Source organism: Lates calcarifer, linkage group LG13 (assembly GCF_001640805.2).
Source record: "Lates calcarifer isolate ASB-BC8 linkage group LG13, TLL_Latcal_v3, whole genome shotgun sequence".
Classification (NCBI taxonomy): domain Eukaryota; kingdom Metazoa; phylum Chordata; class Actinopteri; family Centropomidae; genus Lates; species Lates calcarifer.
The window spans coordinates 8,558,724-8,586,191 of NC_066845.1; the positions used below are offsets into that span (position 1 = coordinate 8,558,724).

At 40.7% G+C, this 27,468-nt stretch overlaps 1 protein-coding gene across 1 annotated transcript; it reads right to left on the bottom strand.

The window, feature by feature from the left end:
- Window positions 1–27,378, bottom strand: agtpbp1 (ATP/GTP binding carboxypeptidase 1). Its single transcript, XM_018668794.2, is given in 27 exon segments — window positions 1–2,428; window positions 6,206–6,357; window positions 7,590–7,766; window positions 8,770–8,817; window positions 8,819–8,902; window positions 9,628–9,757; window positions 9,983–10,163; window positions 11,132–11,282; window positions 11,844–11,988; window positions 12,632–12,719; window positions 12,933–13,081; window positions 13,293–13,382; window positions 13,535–13,618; window positions 14,130–14,956; window positions 15,213–15,329; window positions 16,181–16,281; window positions 17,500–17,677; window positions 17,795–18,003; window positions 18,327–18,364; window positions 18,449–18,542; window positions 18,644–18,775; window positions 19,288–19,434; window positions 19,655–19,718; window positions 20,224–20,291; window positions 24,245–24,375; window positions 25,831–25,889; window positions 27,246–27,378. Coding segments are annotated over 26 exon segments (3,795 nt in total). The 5' UTR covers window positions 25,863–25,889; window positions 27,246–27,378; the 3' UTR covers window positions 1–2,250.
- Between the last annotated feature and the right edge of the window lie 90 nt (window positions 27,379–27,468).

Consider the following 27,468-nt stretch of genomic DNA (forward strand, 5'->3'; position numbering starts at 1 on the left):
TTTACCACATTCACATTTTATTTCCCATGTCCTTACTCTTAGCTTTAATTTTCTGCGTTACAATCAACTTAAAATGAGTTGCTATTTCCGCTTGTGTACCTCCAAAGAAATATAAAACTAAAGTAGCCCAGCACTGTGACGACATAAACAAACAAACAAGGATATGTTTCACATACATTACACATCATATATCCTTTACACACACACACACACACACACACACCCAGAGCTATGATCTCCCTGGGTTTGTTGTAGTAAAATCTGAAGAGGAGGCAGCGTCGAGAGAAAGACAGAAAAAGAGGAATGAAAGAGGTTTAGAGGGAAGAAGAGAGAGAGAAGATGATTGGAGAGAGTGAAGGAGAATGAGAGGGATAATCAAATTGAAAGAAGAAACACACTGTAAGAGCATTAGCTGAGCTGAATAATGGAATAACTTAAACTCTTACACACACACACAGTTACACATGCACTCAAAATGCCTCATATACATACAGGTTGCATCCCAGAAACAACGCTTAATAAATTATAAAATAAAAACAACAGAAACTAGCCATGCACTAGCTGTACAATTATAACAGAAACGCAACATCATCTCCATGATCAGGAAAAGAGGAAAAAAAAGAAAAAGGAAAAGAAAAGAAACTACTTTATACTCTCAATACAAAGCACCATCTGTTTTTATGCATGGGTCTCTCCTATGCAAATTTGCAAAATGTCCACACAGACTGGAGGAAAGGACACCAAGAAAAGAAAATTCCAGTATAATTCTTAAAACATCACAGCAACGTAACCATCAGCTTTAGGCTGGGCTCTGAGAACTTAAAAAACTAATGAGGAGACTGAAGTTGAGGTTTGCAAACTGTGACGTTGTTAGGTGATATTTTTCTGAGTAGTTTGTTTCTGCCTTTGTTTGGTATGTATAGTGTTTATCCAAAGTGCAAAAGGGTCTTCTGCTCTCTGCAGCTCATGCGTCTTGTTCATCACTGCTTTGTCTGACATTATAATACTGTCTATATTAAAAATCATGAAAACAGTGCATGTGGATATTTTACATTCCGTCTTTATATTTTACTGCTGTGCATGACCAAGAAACTCAAACCAAACCTGTGTTAGTTACTTTGTGGTGTGTGTTTATATCTGCATTTCATAGACTGTACAAGGTTTGTCTTAATAAAGACGTGAACATTCTACCTTTGAGTGATATAAATAGTTTCGGTTTTGGATAAAGCAAGGCAAACAGCACCTGGGTTGTCGGACCAAGCAGGCTGTGACCAAAGAGGGATGGGTTATGGAGGAAAGGGAGTGAGGTCATAACTCGAGTGAAGTCACATCTGAGTAGGCTTTTCTACATGGGTTACTTACTGATCAACGTGTTGACCAGCAGCTAAACTAACACAGAGAGCTGTTTGGTTATCCCTGCATGCCATTAAGACACCAGTACCTTGGCTTGTCAGGAAGTAAGCAAGGGTTGAAGGAAGGAAGGACAAAGGGAAAGCCCAAACCAACAAAAGGAGTAAAAAGTTAAAGTGCAGGATGAGGCTGAAGAAAAGAAGGGAAGTGGGTAAGAAGGCAGGTTGGTTGGATCTCTAAGCTGGTCGGTGTGGGAGATCCAGTTTCCCGCAATCATCAAGTGTGTTTTAATCAAACACAGTGTCACAGAGAGTTCCAAAACAGTACCTACAGAAGCCACTGGCTCTGTTACACTACCACAGCTTCACTGTAAGATCGGCTGTGAAAAATGAGCGAGTGGACAAGGGTTCAAGTTAAGGATCAGCGGTGCCTGCTGTCTGCTGCTCTGGCTAGCTATATGTGAATCTCAGAGGCTATATGGTGTCTGAGGTCAGGGGTTACAGTTCATGAAGGTTATAGTATGACGGGAAAGGTGAGAACATTCATTGAAATCCATCCTAATTCTTACTGAGGGCTTATATCACCCTGTCTGAAGGGGAAGGCAAACAGCACCTTTAGGAGCAACACGGTCGCCTCCAGCGGGCCAACAAAATCAATCCATCTGCGAAAACAGCACCTGAATGGTGCCAGTGTAGCCTACATACTATCATTAGGTGTGTACACAATAGGGCCAAGTGTAAATCTAAGCTATCTATTCACCGATCAAAGTGAGAAGTGAGGGTTCTGAATATTGAACCAGTGATTTTTTTTGTGTGTATTTGAGATCAGCTAACAATCCAAGCACTGGCTGGTTATAAGCTCAAACTGCCAGGTGTAGTAGAGGAGATGGATGCCTCAGCGTTAGTCCCTGTGATTCGTCTCAGAGTCCGACAGCTGATCGAGGTGATCGGGATTCTTGTGGACTTCGACGCCGAGCTCGTTCTCATGCTCGACGTCCTCATCGTTGCTCTCTGCGCTGTAGTCTATCGCCTCCAGAAAGGAGGGCTCGTCCTCTTCCATCACATAGGTAGTGGAGCAGCTGCTGGATGACAAAAATAAAGAAGCTTTAACGCAGGTACCACTTTAAGTTAATGATGTGCGCAATTCTGTGACAAAGAGAAGTCTGCATCTACATCATGTCAGCTTTTCCAGACTTCAGGATAATGCCTAAATTACTAAATGTGTTTCTACATGTGTTATTTTGAGATACAATATGGTAAATGATAGGCTATTTGTACAGAAATACACATCTTAACTTACATATACTGTATAGCACATAATGGTCATGTTATTACCTCTGACTCTGAGCTGAACTCAGAGTCACTGTAGGAGACTAAGAGCTCTCTCTGATTTCACACAGTAAAACAGCCGAGAAAACGCATTTGAAATGGGTTTCATGGTCCTTGAAAATGTACTGTTGAGAAGCCCATTTCTTGAGAGCACAAAAACACAAACCAAAAAGGCATGGGGCCTTCATACAAAATGTAAGAGCATTAATGTGCTGGTTTATTTGGATACACTTTATCTTTGCTTTATGGTCTTACGGTGCAGTCTGCCATTGTGCTCTATGCTGTCTGAACACACTGTACCTTATGGTACCTTAACATAATCTGATGACATCATTTGAATTTGGGGCTGACAATCATTTTCATTGCTGATTAGTGTATTGATTATTTAAGATTAATTCATGAATTGTTTTCTTTATAAAATGTAAGAAATCAAAAAGTCAAATGTCTTGTTTTGTCTAACTTTTTGAGAAGCTGGAAGCAGAGGATGTTTGGCATAAATGGCTTAAATGATTTATGAATTATGAGAATTGTTGCAGGTTAGTTTTCTGTTGATCGACAAGCTGAGTAAATGAAACAAAAAAATGTCTAAATATAAAATCTAAATTAAAACACAAGAATTTTTTATATAAAAATAAATTTGAAAATCATAACAAATCAGCTGCTGCTAATAAACGGTGGCTGTGTGCTCTGAATGGCGAAGCTGTTTTTTTTTTTTTTCCTGTGGGTCTTAATGGTTAAATGGTTGCTGGTTCTTTGAGGTTTTAGTGGCTTTAGTGGGTTTTTAATGGTGTTAATGGTCTGAAATGTGATCCCAGGGAGACAGTCGATCAGGGGGCTCAGACAATGATCTCCCACCAAGTTTACCAGTGTGTGAGTGCAGGAGGGAGAGAGGGAGAGGCAGAGAGAGAAATTGTGAGTCAGTATATGTACAGTAAATGTGTGTGTGTGTGTGTGTGTAATGATGTCCAAATAAATAATGAGAGTTGTGAGTCAACCATTACAGGCCATTATAGAAATACCAAACCCAAATGTCTCCTGTCTTTGGGTTACATTTTCTAAATCTACTAACTGGAGTCATCTCCACATAAAGTCAATCTTAATATACAGATCCATATATGTACATTAAATCCTCCACATCTCCACCCTTACATATAAGTATCTAGTCTTTTTTACACTCAACACAAAAACACACCCATGCCCGTATCCGCCCTTTTACGCACTCCAAGACTCCCAGTTATTTGCAGACCTGTCCCAGTGGCCAAGATATCATTGTTGTGATGACCTATTAAACGGTAAGTGGTGCCATACCAAGCCCCACGCATAAAACCGTAAAGCTGGGATGAGAGCAACCAATCCCAAAGGACACGCTCTCTCGCTCTCTCTCTCTCTCTCTCTCTCACACACACACACACACACACACACCCAAGCATCAGAACACTTTTGGAGTCCCTTAATGATCAGACACATAAATGATGAATGAATATATCAATATGAGAGTAGAGCAGGTTAGTAAGAGAGAGAGACTGGGAGGCACAAAGAGAAAGAGACCTGAGCATTAAGTGGTTTTGAGTATAAAGCCATTCTTCCAAATGAACTGCTTTAACAAATCTTCAGCAGAGAAATGCTGACGTTTTAACATAAAAAGAAATTACAATAACCTTGGTGGTCACAGCTTGGGTTTGGCCAAGTTTAATAATTTATTTGTGGTGTCGAACTCAAGTACAATCTAATCTGTGTGGACCTCATATTTCTGTACAGGGAATTTCAAATAGAGGTGATTAGATACTGTATGAAGCTGTGTGGTGATTTTTTTGGGATGATGAAGAGTAGTGGTGGCTCATTGTTGGATGCCAAACTACGGATGAAGACTCAAAAAACTTCAGTGCAACTGCCGTTTTTGTATGGGTCTGTATTCAAATTTCGATCATGATTTTCCTCATTTATCTTTTAACTCATAAGTTCTCTTTAAGATCATCTTAGTCTCTCATTAAAAGCTAAAAAACCTGATACATCTTGACTTATCACTTAATTGTTTAGCCTGTAAACTGTCTGAAAACAGTGGAAAAGGTCCATGGCAATTTCCCACAGCCCAACGGGACATCTTAACATTCCCTATCTTACACAAACAACAGTCTAAAACCCAAAGATGTTCAATTTAGAGTCAAATAAAACAGAGAAAGGAAGCAAATCCTCAAACCGGAGAGGCTGAAACCAGAGGATGTTTGGCATTTTTCCATGATAAATATCAAAACTGACAGAGTTGCTTTATTTTCTGAGGAGTGATTAATGGACCAATCTTTTCAGCACTACTTCAAATGAAAACAGTTGGCTGATTTAGCAATTTTGATTATCATTTTAAAACAAACAGTACTGGTGTCTGTGTGAGCACAAACAATGAGAATATAAAAAAAGACTGGTTTGGCTTATTGGTTTTTCAAAGAGTTTTCTTTACTATGTGAATGATACGAGAGAGAGAAAGCAGAAAAACAAGAGAGACAAGAGCTTTAAGTTGAGAACTCTAAGACAATGATCAGGATGAAAGCTCTAATGAATCACTGTTGATGCTCTTGTGCAAAACAAACATGATGTGACAAGAGATATAAACAATGTGAAGATATGCTTTAATACATTGTATTGGTGAGATCAGTGTTGTGTGATTAGTGTGAACTATGAACACATTCAGTGCTGCCATCCCCTGAATGCGCTGGCACCTACTGTAAGTGGACGAGGACATGCTGTGACACTGGTGTTAATATATTCTAACCACAAGCGACTGTACAGAAAGACATTGTATATACCAGTTTGAATGTTCCACGTGCATTAAATCCACTCTTTACCATCCTGCCTCATAGACCGCTCATTGCTCTGACCACCCCACTGTGTAGGTGAAAACAATTTTATCAAGAAAAAAGAAAAAAATATCTTGTGGCTGTTTTACACTATCTTAGAGAAATAATGACACTGCTGACAATTATTCAGACCCATTCCCCTCTCACTCCAGAGTTTTCATTATATTCATCACACATGATCATTGATAGAATTTCAATGATGCTCACAGCAGCCCTGCATAAATGCAGGCCTTCATTTGTTTCTTGAATAGTGCTTCAGAGGAGAGATGGAGTGACAGTCACACCGTTGAGTATCAGTGCTAAAGGGGGATGAGTCTGGCAGTAATGAGATAGATGAAAAAGAAAACAGTCCATAACCATTTTCCAGATTTTCTAGCCACAGAAAACACTTTTCAAAATCTCAGATATCTTGGGAGGGTTACTTGAGGATAACAGCATTGCGGTTACAATGCTGAGAAATAGAAAGTTCTGAAATTGGGGGAAAAAAATGCTTTATGACATCTGCAGCTGTAGCCTGCTCTCTTTTTTTTATCAGACTATATTCCTTGAATGTGAGTGGTTTGTTTGTGAGCTGTGTTTCTAACCTTTAAAGCAACACTGTTTCTCAATAGTCTCACAGCATCTGTGTGCACCTGCATGGATTGTGTGTAACTTTACAACACGATCCGAATTACTAACCTGACCACTTTAGACTGCGTCCCAATGATGTCGCTCTCCAAATCCAGCAAGTGTTGGTGATTGCGGAGTCCTGTCAGCCTCTTCAGCCTCAGCAGGGCCACACAGAACTGAGCTCCCATCTCCTCCAGCTCTCTGGTGCCAATCTGAAGACCCTGGAGAGAACATGAACATCAGAGAGATTAAAATACCAATATGTTCACCAGAACATACAGAAAAACATCACAATCACACAAACATACACGGACTGTAAAAGCAGACTTCCAATGCAGCTAAATTCAAAAAATAATTTCAAAGGTCTAACAGAGGTCTACTTTAAAATGGCTGCCGTGTGTGTGTGTTTTTTTTTTATAGCTTCTCTGGAGCCTGGGGATGGAGCCACTGTCCATCTTCAAACGCCCCAATTTTCAATGCTGGAAAGCTGAGGAAACTTTTCATGTAGAAACATGATAATATATTTCATTTGCAGGGGGAGCACATTCAAACGCATATTCACTCACACCTGCAACCCTAACAAAGTCTGTTCAATTACACAAGTAATTGAATACCCATGCAGGGACACACACACAAACACACACACAAACACACACACAAACACACACACAACACACACACACACACACACACACACACACACACACACACACACACACACACACAGAGCTAACCTCCAACTCAACCAAAAAACTTTCATGTTCCCTTTTTTTCCCAGAGCAGAGCTAGGAACATCTAAACATGCTTGGCCACAGAGATATGCAACCAGAGTTCAGTACACATTGGTTCCTGCACATCTGGACGAATACTCTCACAAAAAAACAGTGGGGGGGCTAATCAGAGCCAAAATGGCATCCAGACTGCCGTGGGATACGTTAGATGTTGACATTGGCAGAATTCAGCCGGAAGGAAATCAGCTGGGATGGAAAGACACACAAGAGAGAGAATAAAGGGAGGTAAAAGAGTCAATGGGAAAGAGGGTGAAAGGCAAACAAGAAGCAAAGAAAAAGAAATAAAGGACTGCAGCTCCACCTAGTGGATGCTTGGTGATTTAAGGGGCACCTCCCTCTCACTTACAGGGGGTGTAAACAAAATAAAAAAGAATTAAAAAAAAAATCAGACTTCAGCCCAGTGATCAGTTCTCTACATAAGGTCAAGATTTTGTCAGAAAGGGAAATGGCTCTGGCTACATTACAGCTTACTGATTAGCATATATAAGAAAATAATAAAAACTTCCATGATACAATTTAAATTTACAGTTAACCTTTAAAAAAATTAACAACAACAGGCTCTACTAAGGCAGTATTTAATTGCATGTTTTCCATATGTTTACACAGTTTACACTGAGCAGGTCTCTTATTCGTCCATATCCTCTTAACAAATAAACCCTTACCTTGTATTTGCCCTGGTCACAACCACAGAGTGTGCTCTCCATGGTGTAGCTGCGTTGTACTCCTATCTCTCTCCATACAACAACGCGGGCGGTCGACTCTTTCGAGCGCTCCACCACAAAACTGCAGCTCCCCATGCTGAAGGCCGGGGCGATCTGAGAGAGGATCTTTGGAAGTGCCTGAAAAATACATGAGAATGTTAGAGAACAATGTTTCTGTGTAGGTGTGTGCGTGTTAGCGCATCGAGGGGGGGATGATAAAGTACATTTTATAGTAGGGACAAATAACTGTGTCCAAAAATTACTGGCTTATGTACAGAGCAGTTGCTTGGGAAAGAAACAGTATTGACTGCTGCAATTCAAAATGTTTGCTGTGGGCTTGTAGCCCAAAGCTGCATATCCACTAGGAAACTCTCTATTGAGCTGGCCTCTTTATTAGCATTCTGCTCAGTGAAAAATATATATTTTATCACTCCCACTAGCAGAGGGGAACAACAAACTGATCTTGACCTGACCATCTTGACTGGTGAAAGAGAAGAAAAAGTCCATCCCCACTGCAGAGTAAAATTCAAGGTGAATTACTAAAATGAATAAGTAAAAAAACTGAGCACATTTGTAAGATAGGAGCTGGTGCTAAACACGTGTTAATGAGTAAAAAGCCAGTAGCTGGAGGATTATTACATACATAGATCTGGGATTTAAGCTTAACAGAATAAGGAAATTCATAGCAATGAGTCAGAGGGGCAGATTAACAGAAAGCAGGTAACTCAAAACAGGATTTATTAAGATTTGTTGGGATGTTTGTGAATAGGGAGCAATAGTGAAATGCAATTACCGTCAGTTTTTAAGGACAAAAGTTGTGCTAGAAACTTAGGTGAGACACATAAATTGGATTTCTGTTCATACACAATAAAGGAGAGACATGTCTGGGTGTGAAAATAAGCTGCTCTGATGGCATCTCTTTTCTGGGGCAATATGACTATAAGTTAATAAAGTTGATCTGGTTGTACTGAGATTGAATTCAATGTAATTAATATTCACTGAACTGAGAACAGTAATTTGATATAAAGGGGGAGACCGAACAAGCTAAGTTTATTCATTACGTTTGTGGGTGTTGAAGGCACAATATTCGTGTGTGTGTGTGTGTGTGTGTGTGTGTGTGTGTGTGTCTGTGCGCGCTCACCCTGTATCCAAGGTCCTCCTGTAGGTCGCTAGATGTAGCACTGATATTAGGACTGCCAGACTGTCTCCTTCACGCTACATCCGTACATAAACACATTCTTCTTCCTGGAATGACCGTGGTAGTCGCAGAAAACCTGCACATGTTCATATATGCACATAGACACACAAAGAGGTGCATACATACAAAGGAAGCAGACGGAGAAAAGATTGAGTTTAGGATGTATATTGCACATTTTTCGTTAAGATGCCGGGAACCGAAATTTGCCTTCTCTCCTTTTCCAAATTAGTTTATTCAAGTGGTAAATAATCAATAAAACAAAATGATAAATACATAAAAACACAGCAAGAGAACTGAGGGCTGCAGGGACAGCTACAATAACTCTTATTGATTTTTTTTCTATTATCATCAAAATAAAACTCTGCTGTTAATAAATGACACACTGTTAAAATGACTGGTGAACATTTTCTCTGACTAAATCTAAGGTCTGTTTGAAGAGAAAAAATAGCAGCCTCATCCTGCTTCTTTCCTTTAAGTCATCACCCTTTGCACCATAAACAAATCTCCCATGAGAAGAATATCCCATTATATCTAACTTGCTGACACACAGTGTAGCACAGAGGCCAGCAGAAGAGGTTGTTTATGGTAGCTGCATAAATGTCTTAAGACTAATGTGGTGATTTACTGATGTGAAATTTAGTGGACATGCAGCCAAAACAGAATGTGCAGCTGAACAGGAGAAATGGCACCACTATTAACAACAAGTCCAAAAATATTCTGTATACTTCCCAACTGAGAGATGATGCAGCAAAGTGCAAAATGCCCCAAAATAATTTAAGTCCAGTTAATTAGAGGTCATACCAGTGGTGCCCTTTGTATGTGTGCAAGGTACTGCAGCAGGCTCTTAGTGTGGTAGATGGTAGGGTGGAGCTCAGGATTGGGGTTCTGCCACTGGCGATTCAAATCCTCTCCACTCAGAGAACAACGATGACTATAGCAGAAAGGAGACGGCAGAAGAGGAGAAGGGATACAGAGTGGAGGAGAACAGAGCAACAGCTATAGGATCCTTCAAGACAAGATTTTGTGTGTTAATATGCATAAAGCTGTGACCGTTGCGCAGGCCCAGGTTCAGCAGATGTATGCGTCTTCAGTGTGTATACTTGAAAGCTGTGAATGTGCGTTAATCTCTCTCCATCTCTAGACTACTTTCACTCACTTTCCATTTACAACTCCATCAGGGTTGAGCATGGGGACTATCTTGAAGATGTAGGCCTCTCTCAGGCTGGCTGCCAGCGGGCTGGTGCCCATCAGGAACTCCAGCGTGCCCTTCATTACCCAGCTCGCATTGGTCTCTCCAGGGTGCACTCTGGCCGACAGGAAGATCAATGGACGATTCCCTGAAGAGAGAGAGTGCAGCACAAATATAAACAGAGCAAGATGGAATGAGAAAGAAAACAAATCTTTAATTTAAAGTTTTTCACAGCTGTGAAATAGCATCAATGAACTTAAGTGGACTGCAGACCTATTTGGGAAGTACTGGCATGCCACGATACCCCGAGACTGTAATATACAACCTAATGTTCATGCAGGCGTTAGTAAGAAAGGGACAGTTCTGTCAATTAATAGTGAATTTCTTAAGAAGACATTGTGGACAACTATCTGAGAGCCAACCAAGAAGAACTGCAAAACTTTGACAAAGGCCAGAAGAAGCTTCAACTGATTAATGACAGATTATTTGTGACAAAATGATCTAACATCTCAGCCTGAAGCAGAGCATGTAGCTCGAAACCTCACTGGTGGATGTCCCATTAAAGCTGCATCTAAGGAAGCCACAGTGTGCGGACATTCATTTTTCGTATCCTCTTTCTTCAAAAATAATCTGAGATCAAAGGTGAACTTACTGACTCTTTGCCCTGCCAGAGCTCCATTTGCTGAAGAAGTCAATGAGATATAGTTGAAAACAGAAAAGTTGCTAAGTGGGAACTTTAAGATGAGATTATTTTGTTACACAGACTGTTCCCAAAGGTCAAGAATGAACATCAATGCTGAAAATGAGGTATGGTTATCCTTAGGTCACGACCAGCTATTAAATGTTTAAATATTGTGGCCAGTTATCTATGTGATTATGATTTTGTTCCAGCACAGCTCACTATTTCCTGGGACATTTGGGCTATTTTTAAAAATACTTTTCTGGGACCAAATTTAAATTGCTGTGGCACAATGACTGGTGAAGCCAAATAGGTTTTCCAGTTTTTTCCAGGATATATGAAAATCCTTCCCCAGAGACAGTTCTGCTCATTCTCGGTCCAAGAATGGCAGTGAAATAAAAAGTTGCATATACACAGATCTACACTGATTTACTTACTAAATTGACAGATGTGATCATTGGAGTTTGACTCCGGCATGGCAGTGATGGTTAGGAGAGGGCAGCTATTTCCCCCCAGGGTTTCGCATAAGACATCCTGCCTCAGATAGATCTGAGGGGTCCTCAAATCCTCCAGTTTGGACAGGTGCATCTGAGGATACAATGACAGAAACAATAAAGTGCAGTTTTTAAACTTCACTTACAAACATTATTATCTCTGACTTTCATTTAAGCCCCAATCTCTCTTGGGTTCTCGTCATTTTGCTATTGTATTGTTGTACTGGCTGTTTATTAGACCACTTGTGATTAAGTGATTGGGCTTCTCTGCCATTGCTTGTATTGTAAGCAGTTCTGCAGAGTCACTCAAGATAAAGTCAGACAAAATGTAATTATAATAACATAACTATGGGCATAATGAGTGCTCAGTAGTTTGAGAGCTCAGATTTGAAGACTTACAAATGATAAAACAATGCAAACAAAATAGCATTAGGGGTCACACTGAGGGTTTGGGAGGTTTAGCGATAGGAAAATATGAAAATAATTATTGTACATGCACATGCAAAACCAAGACATCAGTTCAATATGCTGTATAAGGACATAATAACATATTCCTCACGCAGTGTGATGATTTTTGCAGGGAGGAAACACATTAGAACTAGACAATAAGGTCAAAAGGAGGGGATTACAGAAAACAGTGGTATTGTAATACTACCTTAAGAGTGGAGTATGTATAAGGGTAATGATAGGCAAAGTAGCAGACATCATCCTTATGGCTAAAGCTTGTGCTGAAGGTCAGTGTATAATAGGACTTTCCTTTCTGACCTCCAGCTGCAATGGAGCTCCTCGCAAAATGATTCCTGTGGAGAGGGAGAAACATTTCATGAGTAAATGATGCACAATATAACAACCACTAAACAATATGCTCAATGGCCACTGTATTGGGTCCACCTGTACTATGTATTACATAGTACATAGTAAACCAGCTCTGTAATAAATTCCTCCAAGTTTCTAATGTTCAGTTTTTGGTGAGGGCACACTTTGAGAGGTGTTTCTAATATTCAGCCCCCATAACGTTTATAACTAGGGAAGACAAACACTGCCATTACTTTACATGCATCATAAAAGTAGAGCTTATGGCAGAACAGTTGTATTGAATTGCCATTGGACAATTGTACAGGGACATCTAAAAAAACTGACAGTATGTAACATCATACATGCACTACTTTAAAATTTGTGGTGCAATTTGCAAGTTATGCGTGACCCCTCTCCTGAATGCGATACTAATACATAATTGTTGGTATAGCAAGTTACAAATTAATCAAGAGAGTTCTTTATAGCTACATTAATACACTACTGCATAATAGGAGTAGCATGGAAAAATTGGTATGCTGCTAGAAAACAGATCTTTCCCTATGTAACCCTAACACTTTTTACAAAGGTAGATTTTGCCTTTCTCTTCAACATGTTTTCCCTGGTCCACTGGATTTTGAGTGTACCTACTTGTAGTAGCAGATGTCTGCTCCCGTTCTGACCCAGCGAGGTCTGCCACTGATCGCCTCCTGCACAGAGTACATCAGCACCTGCATGCCTACACACACACAGACACACACAGACATACACACACAAGGAGGGAGGCAATGCCATGTCAGCTTACAATGTTAGTTTAAGGTTTTTCAGCTATGGGTCAAAAGGTGTTTCCCACTCTGAAACAGTCTAATTTAATGTAATATTTAATATATGTGTATGTACACATCCTCTGTAGGTCAGATGGAGAATGGATGGGTGTTGTCGAGCAGCTCACCGTAGTTAAACTGGCTGTTTGACTTCTCACAGTTGATGATGTTGAAACGGTAGGTGGTGCCAACGCGCATGCCGCTCACTTCAAAGTAGAACCACTGGTGGTAGTGATTACTGTTGATGTCTGAATTCAGCACAAGGTCATACTCGTATCTGGAGAAATACCACAGCATAAACTGTAAATGTGGAGCCAAACATCCACCAAAAATACTGAAGTATCACATCTTTTGTTTTCAATCTCATTTCTGTAAAACTGAGATAAGAAGAAGGTTAAATATACAGAGCGCTGACCACAGATTCAAATGTTATTAATGTGATAAAACTCTCTCAGTCCCCTTTAGCTGATGTGACAATAAATACTTACTTCCTAACTTGAACTGCCTTCCTGAGGTTGCCAGACTCAAACTGTGAGTTAAACTTCAGTGATTCGCCATCGTCTTCAATCACAGGACAACTGAAACATGATGAGGAACAAATAACACTATTGAGAATTCATCACCCTTTGCAGTATATGGATGATAAATGAGCTAATTTGCAGTGTGAATGTCACAGCTCTAAAGATTACCAGTGATGTTTAAGTTAGCAGACTCGGTGAGAGGAACTTACCTGGGAATGTCAAGGTCATAAACAACTTTATCCAGGATATCATTAGGATGAATCAACCTTTCAATGTCCTGGAATATCTTAGACCTGCAGGGTTAGACACACAAACAAACTCATTGTTAACACAAGGGATAAATGCAACAAGGTATAAGAAATGCCTTTTTATGCCACCATAACCTTTGATTCACAGCAAAGTTAAATGTGTAAACTGTAGCTCACAGACTGAAAAGCCAATTTGGACTGTCATGCAGAACCCAAGAATGTACCCACAAGATTGCATTTAACGTTTTCCAAATTGTTCCTGGAAACATTTTGTCCTTGGAAAAAGCATTACTAAAATATCACTATTACTGAGGCTCCAAAAGGTCTGTCTGGAGCCCCACAACTCAGGTTTCAATCAGTGTGGGACTTAGAAAAGTTTCAAAATATTCTAAATACAAAAGATTTGTTACTTAAATTTAAATTCCTGGAATGGAGAACACTAGAGCTCACTCCTGTTGATTCCCCTTTTCAGCTTCTTTTAATGGTTTCTGATATATACTTTAGTTTTTATGCTGAATGATTTTTGCCACCTACTGATTCCATGAAAATATCTCACCTCTGTACACCATAAACTCTCTCCAGAAGTGGTTCCCTAAATGTTGGGGCTACATGGCCAAAGTAGTCTGGGTAAGCCACTTCAGCATACTGGGGTACAGAGTGTGTTCCCTTCACCATCTCCACGTACAGATCAGGGTCATGCAGTGAGAGGAGCAGCGCTGTGTCTGGCACCTCCAGAACTGCTCCTTCCCCACCTTCGTCATCAGCACCCTCTGAGCCACAGTCTGAACCCCAGTTACTGCCGCCGCCGCCGCCGCCGCCTCCTCCTCCTCCTCCTCCTCCTCCTCCTCCTCCTCCCATGCGACGTGTCGCAATACCTCCCAAGAGCAGAGGAGACTGTATGTGTCTTGTGGCATTGACTGGAGAGCCTTCCTGTTTGACTCCCCGTAATCCCTCCTCTGCATTCAGAGACCCCTCCTCTTCTAGGGAGACACATTCCAACACGTGTGCTAGTTCCTGTTCTATCCTCTGCCCTTGAGAAGGAGGCCTGGTGAGGGAGGACAAGGTCGCATGTCCATCTGGGGAAGGAATGTGGGCCTCCTCTTTTTTGTCTTGGTCCTTGGTGAGGTGGATGGTGTCCAGCTCGAGACTCGTCAGAGGAGCAGGGGGAGAGGGATTGGGAGCAGAGGGAGACGGCTGAGTGTGTTGTTCTTTGGTAGGGTTGAAAACCTCCTGAGAACTCGGTATAGGGACATGTTTAGGGGACAGGGCTTGAGCTGTGGGCACTATGATTGGCCGAGTGGATCGACTTGAGGCTGATGATGAGAAGAAGGATGATGATGAAGAGGTGGTAGAGGCACTCTTTGAGCATTCAAAGTTATACCCCTGTAGGAACAAGATATATTTAAGCATTAAACTTTTTTTTCAATTCACCATGTTTTAGTACATATTACATGTTAAAACTATATCAACATAACTGAAACTATTGTGCCAAATATAATGTTAAATACTGTCAATAGTGCAACAGACTGACACATAACAGACCAATTGACTATACTCAGCTTGAATTAATCTTGATTTAAACGTATACTGTGGTAATTTCCCATGTTAAATTGTGTCACCATGTGCAGAAAACACTGACCTGAAAGTCTTCAGATAGCTCCAGGAAGAATCTCTCATACACTCTCAACTCCTCGAATGGACGACTGGGGCTCTTTTTGGGATGCAGCTTGTTTAGGTCAGTCTCTATGTCATCATTCTGATTGATAGGACAAAAACAGAGCAAACACATTCATCTAAATGTGTTATGCAAGTGGACTATTGCTCAAGTCTGTCTTTTTCTCATAATTTTGACATGGGGAAAACAAGTAACAAAAGAATTACAGCAGATGAGAAAATAAGTGTGAGTCGAAGAAACCAAAATCAGCTTATTTTGATGTGTAATTTGAAATCAACATTTGTGGTCCAATGTTTTGTGTTTACTTTGAGGGTGGGTCGTTATGGTTTAAAATTTCCAGAGGGGTCAAAGTCCCTCTCACACTCTATTAGGGGAGTGCAATGTTTTGATTAAACGCATATCAGACATGGCTGACATGTTTGTCATAGTGATGTGAGTGTTTGTCACTGGCTGGTGAGTCGCGGTTGGTGGGTTATGACTGCCCCCTGCTGGAAACTTAAAGGAGTGCAACTAGACTGTACCGATATCAGGTCTATATAAAACTCTGACACATCTCTGAGAAATTCTGTCCTCAAATGACATAATTTGTAGAGATTTAATGTTATGTAATGAAAGTGAGTCATTTGATTGTCATATTAACAATTAAGTTATTCAGGAAACTCCTGGGTTTTTAATTCAATGGCCTATTTATGAATTAACGTTGTCTAGCCATGTAGGGCCATTTGTACTGTGCATCACAACTCTTTGTGAAGATTAATCACGCTATGAAAATTTTGTAGAGATGTTTACAATGTGCATCACTAAGGCCTACACTCAGTGTTGTCTCTATAACACCACTATCGTACAGAGGAAAGATACTCAGACATTTTCAAATGTAACAGATAATAATGTCATGTGAAATATGGCGTGTGTATGTGAGTGCTGAGTATTACCGCAGTGCGATGATCCTTCTCGTCCTCTTCATTCTCAGTATCGTTCTCAGTGTCTGCCTCTGTCTCATCATTATCATCACTTTCATCCACTACATCATCCACTGGGTGCAACACACACAAACACAGAAGTTATTAGGTGACTGTCCTTAATACTGATTTACTTAATATTTTCCTGGGAGTTTAGTATTTATCAAAACGTGTGTAGGTCTCAGACTAAGAGGCCTCAGATGATTTTGGTCTCTGAGTCTCACTGTTTTGACAGGAACAGAGAAAATGTTAACCAAAGAATGTGAGCAGCCATGATCAAGAAATGAGTGCGAGATTTTGGAGAAAGAAGAAATCCTGAGTATATTTCTTCCAAAACGCAGAGCTGATGGTCTCACTGACAAGTCAGTGTAATAGCAGCAGCTTACAATTTTACACTGTTCTCCATGGTTGGGTTACTGACATCAATGACACATTTTTAGAAATACAGATGAGTCTTACTTAATTTCCCTGAGGGAGTCATCCCAAGGGATCAATAAAGTCTAGTCTAAGTCTAAGTCTAAGTCTGAGTCAACGTAACTTTGTGCTAAGGCTGAGGCAATTACTGGTTGCTGTTGCCAATTAAAGCCTCCAAGATGATGGTGTATATTTGATTTTGCAAATAAAAAAACAGAAAGGGAGGAAATTAACTAAAATGTGTGAACACCTACATCATCAGGCAAATTCAACAGTAAAATAAAAGAGAAGTTTCTGATCAAACATTTTTAAGTTAGATTAGATTGAAGGAGGAGAAAAAGGGTTCAAATATTTTACCATAGCCTATGGATTCAAGAAGAAAATTAGTCGAGTACAGTGCAAGTACATATGTCCACTAGTGATCAAGCAAGCACTATGCAATGTGCACTAAGCATGTTTATTACTAACACATGTCATGTGTTAGTTTAGTGAAGTTAGAGTATGACGTGAGGTGAATAAAAAAGCGGTGGTGAGTAAGTCTACGTAATCTGAGGATGGAGTTGTGTCTTACGTACGTCTTACCCTTCTTTAAGGGCTTGTTGCTGAGCTGTTGACTTGTTCTTCCTGAAAGGCACATTGTGTGCAGCAGTGTCATGAGTGTTGCCATTAACAATTTAGTCGGTCCAGGGGTATGAGCATTATTTGTGTATGTATCTTTGTGGTATGAAGGACTGAATCTAAGAGCAATGACTACAATAAAAAAGTGTGTCTATCTGTACTGCATATTCTTCAATGACAGGCGTGCACATACACTGTGATAAGCTGGGACACACTCTAGTGAACTGTGTGTGTTTGTAAGTGTGCGTGTGTGTTCTCACCCTCAGCGGGTTGGCTGTACAGCTGAGCCACAGGTCCTGCAGCAGGTATGTGCGGCAGCTGGTAGTGGAAGGCTGACTTGATGGTGGGCAGAGGCAGACGGTTCTTAGGAAAACACTTCCTCATGATGAGACTTGAAGTGTTGACCAGAGGATCCAGAGTCCGCACGGGGAGACACTCCTAGAAATAAAGAAACAGACAGAGAGCAGAGAGCAGCTGAGACTCTGTGCGTATGCGCAGCACTTGTGTGTTGCATGGTTTAATTGCTTGCCATTCGTATGTCATACTCTCACTCACAGTGGAGGAGTTGTAGAGGATCCTCATGCCATCAGCCTCTATGAACGCCTTCCTGCCAAGTTTGATGTTGGTAATGTTCCTGAGGCAGACCAGCAACCCTTTGCGAATCAGCATATGGCGATGCCGTGTGTCATTGCGATGCCAATCCAGGTACAGAGCAAGCAGGACCGGCACATGTCTGCCGTCCACTGCGCGGCGAGCATTCGTTTCTGCGCAGGGAAGCGGAAGAAGACAGGGAGAAAGCTTTGATAAAGAGCAACTGACAACTGTGGGATGGGATGAAGAGAAGCATGGGAGGAGTGAAAAGGAAAGCAGTATAGTGAGGGGGAGTTGGAGGTTAGATAACTTGAAATCCATGCTGAATGATCAGTTACAGTTTTTGTTTTAGGGCAGTCAAAAGACAAAATAAGGGTTCATGATGATGGAGGTGAGTGAGGGCAAAAGGGAGCTATACTTAATGGATACAAATTAAGGATAGCTACACTGTATCACCAGAGACTCAAAAGTCAATGCTACAAAGCAAATTACTCACTGGATTTGAGCAGTGCTGCTAGTGCGTCCAGAGCTACCCTGTTGATTTAGAAACAAGGCAAACGGGTTACGTGGTCTGTCTGAGAAACAATTAACAAACACTTAACTGAGACAAACACTCACTTGAGCAGGCTGGTGTTCTTCTTGCTGTATGGCGCAACAATCTTGAACATGACCTCCACCACTCCATTCTTGCCCAAAGAAATAGCATTCACCGCTGTAAATAAACAAACATAATGAGATATCAGACAAAAGAATTAACACCAAGACAGAATGGTAATATTTTGAAAAAAGTAAGTAAGGTTAAAAGTTACTCACAGTTGGTAGAGTAAACCCTGAGAACCTGCAGACAGGGCAGAAGCAGTTTGGTATTCTGTAGGTTCTGTTTCATTAAGTTGACAGTGACGTTCAGAGCTCCACTCAAGCGTGCCTTCACTCCAAACTTTCTGTCTGAATACACAGGATGCAATGTCACTATGAATGAAATAACCAAAACTTCCCTGTTTTTGTCTCTCTCTTTTTCAGCATCCTGTGGAGATTTAGACCACAAGTAGCGCCATAGGGAAATGTTTTTATGAGTGAGTCATTGCTTTGTTTGTATAGTGCACACACCCACACACACACAAAAGCACATGGGTGGTGTGAAAAACATCTTGCCACCTGTTTCATGCTGTTCCACTGATCTACAGGTGGCAGTTATGCACAGAGAAATGTAGAAATGCAGTGAACACACACAGCTCAGGATGTAAACAATGTACAATTTAAAACATTTGGTGTTGTTTACAAGGAAACTCCACAGAGCATCTTCAACAGCACAGATGTGACTGACATGACATTTTGGACATATAACAGTCTCAAATGAGGACAACAGAGACAGAGGCAAAGTCAATCAAATGCCTAGGTATTTCAGTGTGTATATTGGTGTACAGTGTGTTTGTGTTAAGCTGTAACATTAAGCATACCTTTCGGGCCAACCTTGGCCAGTAGTGAGTGAAGCTGCAGCATGAGTTCCTCACTGGGAGGCAACTCTTTACTGGCAGTGATCAAAATCTGGAATAATATTCCTGTTCCTCCTTTAGACACAAATACTCCCACCCTGCGCCCTCTGCCTAAGACATGAAAATAACCAATAAAACGATATTAAAGGGAATAAAATTTAATTCAAAATAAAACTTAACCATTTATTAGAGTGGCAAAATGAACTGGTTATGGCTTTAGAATATGCTTTCTACTTCTTGCAGTCATTACTATGTAACCATTAGATGTGTATGTCTCAATTAAATGTAAAAGAAAGGGACTAATGTTAATGGCTCTCAAAACTCAACTCACCGACAGTCAGCAGCTCACTGAGAATGTACAGGATGTTCAGGGTGGTCTGGACATCCCGGGTGTTCTGTCAAAGTCAAAACCAGTAAACTTGTTAAAGCAATATATACAGTACAGTAAATTGGACAATTCTGTGCCACTACTTCTTTGCCTCCAGAAAGACAAATGCAGATCTACTTGATGTCATTGATCCTAGGTGCGCAGTCTAATCCCAGATCAAACACACTGATCAATGTGATACCAGTTGCCAGTTTCCTCCATTAATTAACATCCACTAAGATCAGAACAAATAAATCTTAACCATTTGCAGAGAGAAGAAGCGCTATTTTGCAAAGCATTGTTTGGGCAAAGCTCAAAACATGGATGTCTATTGGATCAATAGGACATCTCTAATGGATCTAAGTATAAACCTTTTCAAGATCTAATGTGTTGCACTTGCTATTTGACAATGATATTTTTTAAATGAATGTTTTCACATGTACATACAAAATCCTAAAAACTATAGTAAACAGTGTCAGGGTTTTCTAGCTTTATCATGTTGTAAGCTGCCGTGATAAGATGAGTACACTGACCTCCAGTGAAGCCAGGATGACCTCCATGCCACTGGAGCCTTTGGACATCACCTCTTTTCCGCTCTTCTCTGTAACATAAAGTAAAATCATCAGAAATGTGAAGATAAACAGCAACACAGCTGAAGGGCTTCTCGTGCAAGAAAAGCGAGGGCTATTATTCCAAGGACAGCATGTGGTCCTATATATATGGAACAAAAAAAGTGTCACAGAGGATTATCTTGGAATGTGTGAATACCACTGTCATGGGTTACTTGTAGTTACAAAGATTCTGCTGCATTTAAGAACAAAAAGATACTGTGTCTTTAAAGCACATCATTAGATTGTGTCAAATATTAGGTTCTGCATGCATGTGCTTTACTGTTCTCCCCTTACTCAGCCTTTCTTTTCTTCCTCCTTTCTTCACCTCCCCACCCCTTTAAACCCCATGCTTGCCCTGTAATTTAGGAGCTGACAAATTCCCGACCTCTTTGAAGAGGCCATGGTGCGTGGTCCTGTCCTGAGACAAATGCAAAACTCTCCAATCACAAACACAGTAGAGAACAGATACTGAGGTTCTAAATATATATCAGAAAAAATAAATACACAAAATATTACAAGACTTTAATATTAGCAGTTCGGTCAGATATCTTGTACGGCAGGAGATTATGTCAAAAATGTCACTTCATATCACAAGTAGTAGAAGTAGAAGATTATATCACTTGTTGATCATCTTACACACGAGAGGGATTCACATGTGGCATTGCTCCCTGTCCCAGCAGGTGAATAATGGAGAATGAAAGGTGTCCAACATGCAGCTTTCATGATTCATGATCCTTTACCAAAAAGCAGGTGAAAGTTAAAACTGATACAAACAGACACACACTTTCCACACTTGCATATCTATGTGCTATGTGCATGTGAACACACACACATGCACACACTTCAGTGCCTTGGAGAGCAGCGATCTCTTAAAGCATTTCTGTCATGCCAGACTTTTTAAAGCCCTGCAGAAACAAAATGGCATTTCACCACTAATCCTGAAAAACAAAACCGGCAGGGGTTACATGAAGGACCATCACTGAAATAAAATAAAATAATAATAATCAAAAATGTTTTGCTGCGTTTTTATCCATTTACTTTTACTATTAACTTACTTTAAAGTTCATGTTGGCACTCAGAAGTAAAGCAGATAGCCAGACAACTGTGATCTGCTCCATGACCTTTAATTTAACTCAGTACCCATCATTTATGTCTTTTCTAGTGATTTCAGTCATCAGTCAACTAAGGCTGACTGCTAAAAGTACAGCACAGTAACTTTAGGGGATGTAGAGGTCAGAGTGGTTGTTCTAATCTCACTTCCCAACCAAAGTGAAATACTTAAAATATCTGAAACACAAGTGCCCATTGAATTGTCATCATAGATAATGCCATTGAGAAAATCTACACCTACGATTAAACAGCTTACCTTTAAACAATGAAATATCTTTCTGGTATATGTTCATCATTCTGGACCATACCTGGTGGGTCTGGGGAGACCACAGACTGACAGTATCTTCTGGTGTAGCGGTACTCCATTTCATAACAAAGTTCAACAAAGCTTTGGGTGAAACGATGTCCTATTATCCCAAAATTCCAGGTTCACTGCATCTGGAGCCCTTAAGAGTTTACAGCATACATCTGCTGTGAATCTATCACTTAAGAGTTTGATAGTCTATAGTAAATGATGCCAAAAGGTGTATTACTTTCTTCACTGGTGTTTCTAGAGGGAAACTCTTCGACTGGTAAATCCTCCTACTCTCCAACTGTGAACAAACACACTGAGCTCAGGAGCAGGACACTATGAACCTAGAAATCAGCACCTCCCCTCGCACGCCACGAGAAAACTAAACCACAGACTGCTCCTATAGTGAACTGGCAGCTGCATAAGAAACCTCTCCTCTCAGGTCCTCTCCTCTTTCTCTTGCCTCCCCCCTTTCTCCAGCTCAGCACTGGGGGGGAGGGGAGCCAAACTCTCAGATGAAAACAGACACTGAGTTTCTGACAGCAAATTAAAGGAAATCAAGAGAACTTACTGCCTCCAAATCTGAATTAACTCTCCAATAAAGCAAACCAAACCTCCAAACCAATTATTTGTATTTATTTTTTCCATCAGATATATGAGTTCATGGTTACCCCACTTATACCTCCTTACTTCCTATCATCCTTGTTCTCTCTCATGGTATCTCTAGACGTCCCACAAAGCTATGACTCTGAACATGAGACAAGAGTACAGCAAAGTCCTATGTGGTGTATAGTTACTGCAAACAGGGTCACAGACCCCCTACTTCCCCCTAACCAACGTCACACCCATACACATTTCAAGTTGAGGCAGTGACAGGGTGTGACAGAGCCAAGGAGTAGATGAGAGAGGAACAGCTGATATATCATGATTGACAGGCTCACAGACACAAGCCTTTCCACCGTGCCCGCCAGTCATGATGGATTAATTACAAGTTTACTTTGATGACGGAGGAAGCAACAAGTTATAGGAGAGTCAAAAGTCAAGAAAAGCGAGAGGCAAGAAGTTCAAAGCAAGTTCAAAATATGCCAGCAGGCTCTAAATACTATATAACAATTCAGCAGAATTATTCACACAAAGACTCAAGTGATCACAAGTTTGCCTCGCCCCAAAAAATCCACACTGAAAATGCTACTGACTGAAAACTAACAGCTCCAGGGCAAAGTTAATATGAGAGCTATAAACAAAAATATTGAGTTCGCATTTTCTTAAGCCAAAAAGAAAAACCACTGATTGGATCTTGATTAAGTGATGATGGCAAGTATTTACTATTTTCATTATCAATTAATCTGTCAATGTTTTATCCTTTTTTTCCAATTGACTGATTAAATCATACACATTTACAAAATTGCTTAAAAAAGCAGCAAAGCCTCACATTTAAGAAGCTGTAACCAGAGAAAGTTCTGTATTTTTACTTTCTAAATAGACATAACCAAGTATCAAAATGTTTGCAAATTTTTTGGTAGTTTGTCAAATCAATTAATTAATTAATTGGTAAAGAACTGGAGCAATGATGCTTGCATCAGAGATTTCTATTCATCCCAGCTCCTCAGAGCGACAGAGGCACACTCGTGTTTCAGTCTGTTCTATGCAGCGATGCAGAACAATGCCTCACTCTTCTGCTGTGAGATCTTCTTCACTGCTCTCCTTTCAGAAGAGTAATCAGAGAAACCACGTCAGGAGACACTGTATCAGTCCATCCAGTCTTTGACTACCGGTGCACTAACCCATCTCTGTTTATACACCAACTGCACCGGATGTGTTTTTAATGAAGTAATCAACTCGACACAACTAACTGAAGTTTGCATTGATACCTTTTACAGGGAGCTCCATTGATTTTTACACATCCAAGTCAGTTTACAGGTGTAAATAAATCTCAGTGTGTGGCACTAGAAAGAGGTTATCAGACCTCTGTAGCCTGCTTCTCATCTCTGCCAAAGGCTACAGGTTGCATTAGCCGCTACTGACATAACACGCCTGTATCTCTGACTGAAGTGTCTACAATTTCCTTTGAAATTACAGTACATACAGAAAATACAGTACTCTCTCTCTCTCTCTCTATCCATCTACCTATCTGTTTATTTGTGGACAGCTGATTTGCATTGTGGGCAATGTAGACTGCAGGTTTTGACAAGGAGGGAAGAGAATGTGCGCTATGCTGTTTAATTCTAGTAATAAACACAATGGTTCTTTTCTTTACACTTGAACACATTTTCTAAATAGCATTTAATAATCCATGAGCATACCATACATGAAACACAGCCAACAATGCAATTTAAGGCTTATAGTGTCCTTCATTACAAGACCCTACAGATTCCAATTACCAACAGATGGCAGTGCTGCTCACTGTTAAAGCTTCAGATATCACCTCTATACAGATATCACTTCTTGGTCTGTTAGCACAGACATTAATAAATGGAAAATGCTAATTAGTCCTTATCTATTTGCGTGTGTGTGTGTGTGTGTGTGTGTGTGTGACCTCACCCTGCGTCTGTATGAGATGAAGTATCTTTGCAGTGACCTGCCGTGCTGTTTCGACATCCTTCACCATGGCCTCTCCACTCATCCTCTCCAGTTGGCCCAGGAGCATCAGTACCCTGGAGTTACTGGGAACACTGGGAACACACACACATACATTACCTTTAGAAAGAATATAAATGTAACAGGATAATTCATAAATGCATAGGCATTCGGTGGGAAACACTGCATATTCAAGTCCATCTGCAAAGATCACAGATCAGTGTAAGCAACACAGGCAGCATAATGTGTCATGATGCTGCATATACAGTAAGTGGATGCTGTAATACATGAGCATGTGCTAAAAGAAAAATCTGACGATGACCATGATTTCCTGCTCTGTGTCTGGGATTATAGGAGAAGGATGGATCAGTTTTATCACACAAGTGTGTCAAGGTAGCTAGCACTGGGTGACACTGCTGAACAAACATAAAGCAACTCCTCATATGTGCAAATGCTCTCATGTGCCCACAGTGAGTCAGGCAGGTCTAAAAGTAATGACAAACAAAAATAGTCATAAAGGTCACAAAATAGTGCTAAAAATAATCACAAAGTGGCAATGTTCAAACAAATCTGGAGTCTGACTTCAAGAACTCTGTTCAATTCATGTTAATAAAGCTGACTGCTGAGGTAGTCTCCAAGTGCAGAGTCTCAAACCGACCCATCCTCCGCTTATAATCTTAGCTCAGTGGTGCTCAGATGGAAACACGGGGTTAGAGGTCAGTTGTTGGTACAGCAACAGCAAACATGGGAGAGAGGATCAAAACTGTGATTGTACCCACAGTGGAGCTGAGTTTCTCATATGTCCTTATAAAGACTGTGAGAGAGAGAGAGGGACAGAGGGAAAGAGCGAGAGTGTACGTGCTGGAGACAGAAAAAGAAAAAACTGAAAAAATGGAAAGAATGATGAAAAAGTGAAAGAATTGAGTAAGGAAAACATATTGAGACATACAGCCTAAATAAACACACTGAAGATACATCGATGAACACAGATTAACTACAAAATGAAGAAAGTATAAATATTAAAACTTGAAAGGAAAAAAAAATGGACCAAAACGTTTTTCCAAGTGTTTTTCTTCTGCATTAATTATAGGTGTTGATATTTTTAGTCATGACAAACACATACGGCTGGTTCTAGCAAGGCCATCTAATTATCTACACACTCTGCTCTGTTGCACAAACACACTCCTGCTCTCTCACTCCCTCTCTCACTCAAACACACGCGCACACACACAAACACGCTTTCCCTCAGGCATACACACAGTGTGACAAGATGACAAACAGCAGGGACAAACACTGGCGCAAAGGGACTTAAAGGGTAAAATAGTACAAGAGCAGAATCACATCTGGGAGGGTAAAGGTAAGCAGTGAGAAAGAGAGAAAGAGAAGAGAGAGAGAGAGAGAGAGAGAGAATAAGAGGACAGATGGTTGTGACACAGCAGCTTTCACACAGAAACACACACACACACACACACATATCACAGCTTGCATGTGTGTTTGTGTATGCATATGAAATTGCATTAGTTTGCTTTGGAATAGCAAAAGCAACTCACCCTTTCTCCGTGGCCATTTTGGGTTTATTCATTTTTACCAGATCAACATTTCATGTCGTCTGCAAGAGAAAGAAAATAATGACCTCACTGACAAAAAAGGACAAACATAAACTTTGTGAACATTTTAAAATTGAGCGTAGCAAATCAACCTTTGCTCCATGTTTGAAAAGAGATCTAATAGACCTCTTTTCTGTCGCAATCTCAAGCTGTGGTCAGAACCAGATGACTGTAAATCTAAACAGTCCATAGCTGTGAGTGTGTGAGTGTGTCTGCCTGTATGCGTTAGCCCTGTAACAAACTAATGACCTGTCCAGGGAGTACCTGCCTAGCTGCAGATAGATACCTCATATTAACTATACCAGAACAGAACTCATCAAATGCACTCATGGCTGATTTTACACAAAACAAAGGGGCTGCCCTATATGCTGCAGATCTCAGATGTCGAGCGACAAAAGAGCAGTGGACGAGGTAATTTAAACACAAGTTTTTAAAAAGAATCACTAGCATTCAGCTGCATTATATAAAACAATAAAACAGTTTATTGCATTGCATTTTCACAGGTCTCCTGAGAGTTACAGATTAGGTCAGACAGTGAATACAGGAGCATTTATGGGATGAGATAAGATGAGTCATAACCAATGCTGTTGTAAAATTTAAAGCTTTGACTTTCTAATGCCAGACGACTGTTCTTCCATGGGACTATTATAACAAGACTATAATGTGTTTAAAATCACAATGACCATTTAAAACCATTTAACCAATAAAACAGAAGTAAATGAAAATGAGTAAATGAAAGTAAGTTGGCTAGCCTTAAATCCTCAGGGTTTTCCAAAGCTTGCAGAGTCAGACTGCAACAGCTTATCACCCGTTTCTTACCGGACAGGTACAGCCAGTTGACCGCAGGATCTAAGGTCACGCCTTTGTTGGTACAAATAAGCTCAGGGGGAGCATAGATGTAGTTAGAGGTCAGACCATTAAATTCCAGAGCGATGGTAAAACTGATATGCTGTGGAGGCCAGCTTACACAGGACAGATGGCAGCCTGGCTACACTGTCCCTTCAGGGCTGCTCACTTCCACAAACCAGGATCCACAATCCATTAAAAAAAACATGATAAGCTACTGTCTTAACACCAGCCCGCGAGGAATTTTGAGCTAGTCGCTGTCGCTGGGTTGCTTTTATCAAGATACACAACTAGGCAAGGCAGTTTTACAAGATGCTAAGTTAGACAACCTAGCTGAGGCTGGTGGCCGCTGCACCTGCTGGACTAGTCACTCATTAACGTCCGCCTGTCTGCGACAGCAGGCTAGCTAACGGAGTAATGTGCTAACGGTAATGCTAAAAAAGAGCACACAGACGATGTTAGCTAAAGCAATACGCGTGTATAATATTACCAAGAACGAGGACTTTACGAACCTTTATGGCAAGGAACTGTTGTCCCATTCAGGGTGGGCCAATTCCAAGATAAGGGGGCTGCTACTGTGTGTGTGTGAACACTGGCTGAAACGCCCTGATGATGTTGTGATGAGACAAGCCCCGACTGTCAGAGGGGCTGTCAGTGGGCAACGCGAGAATACGTCTCTCTGTGTGGTTCTCGTCGCAGCTACAACGAGGATAGAAAACTCCAGAATGACCCAAG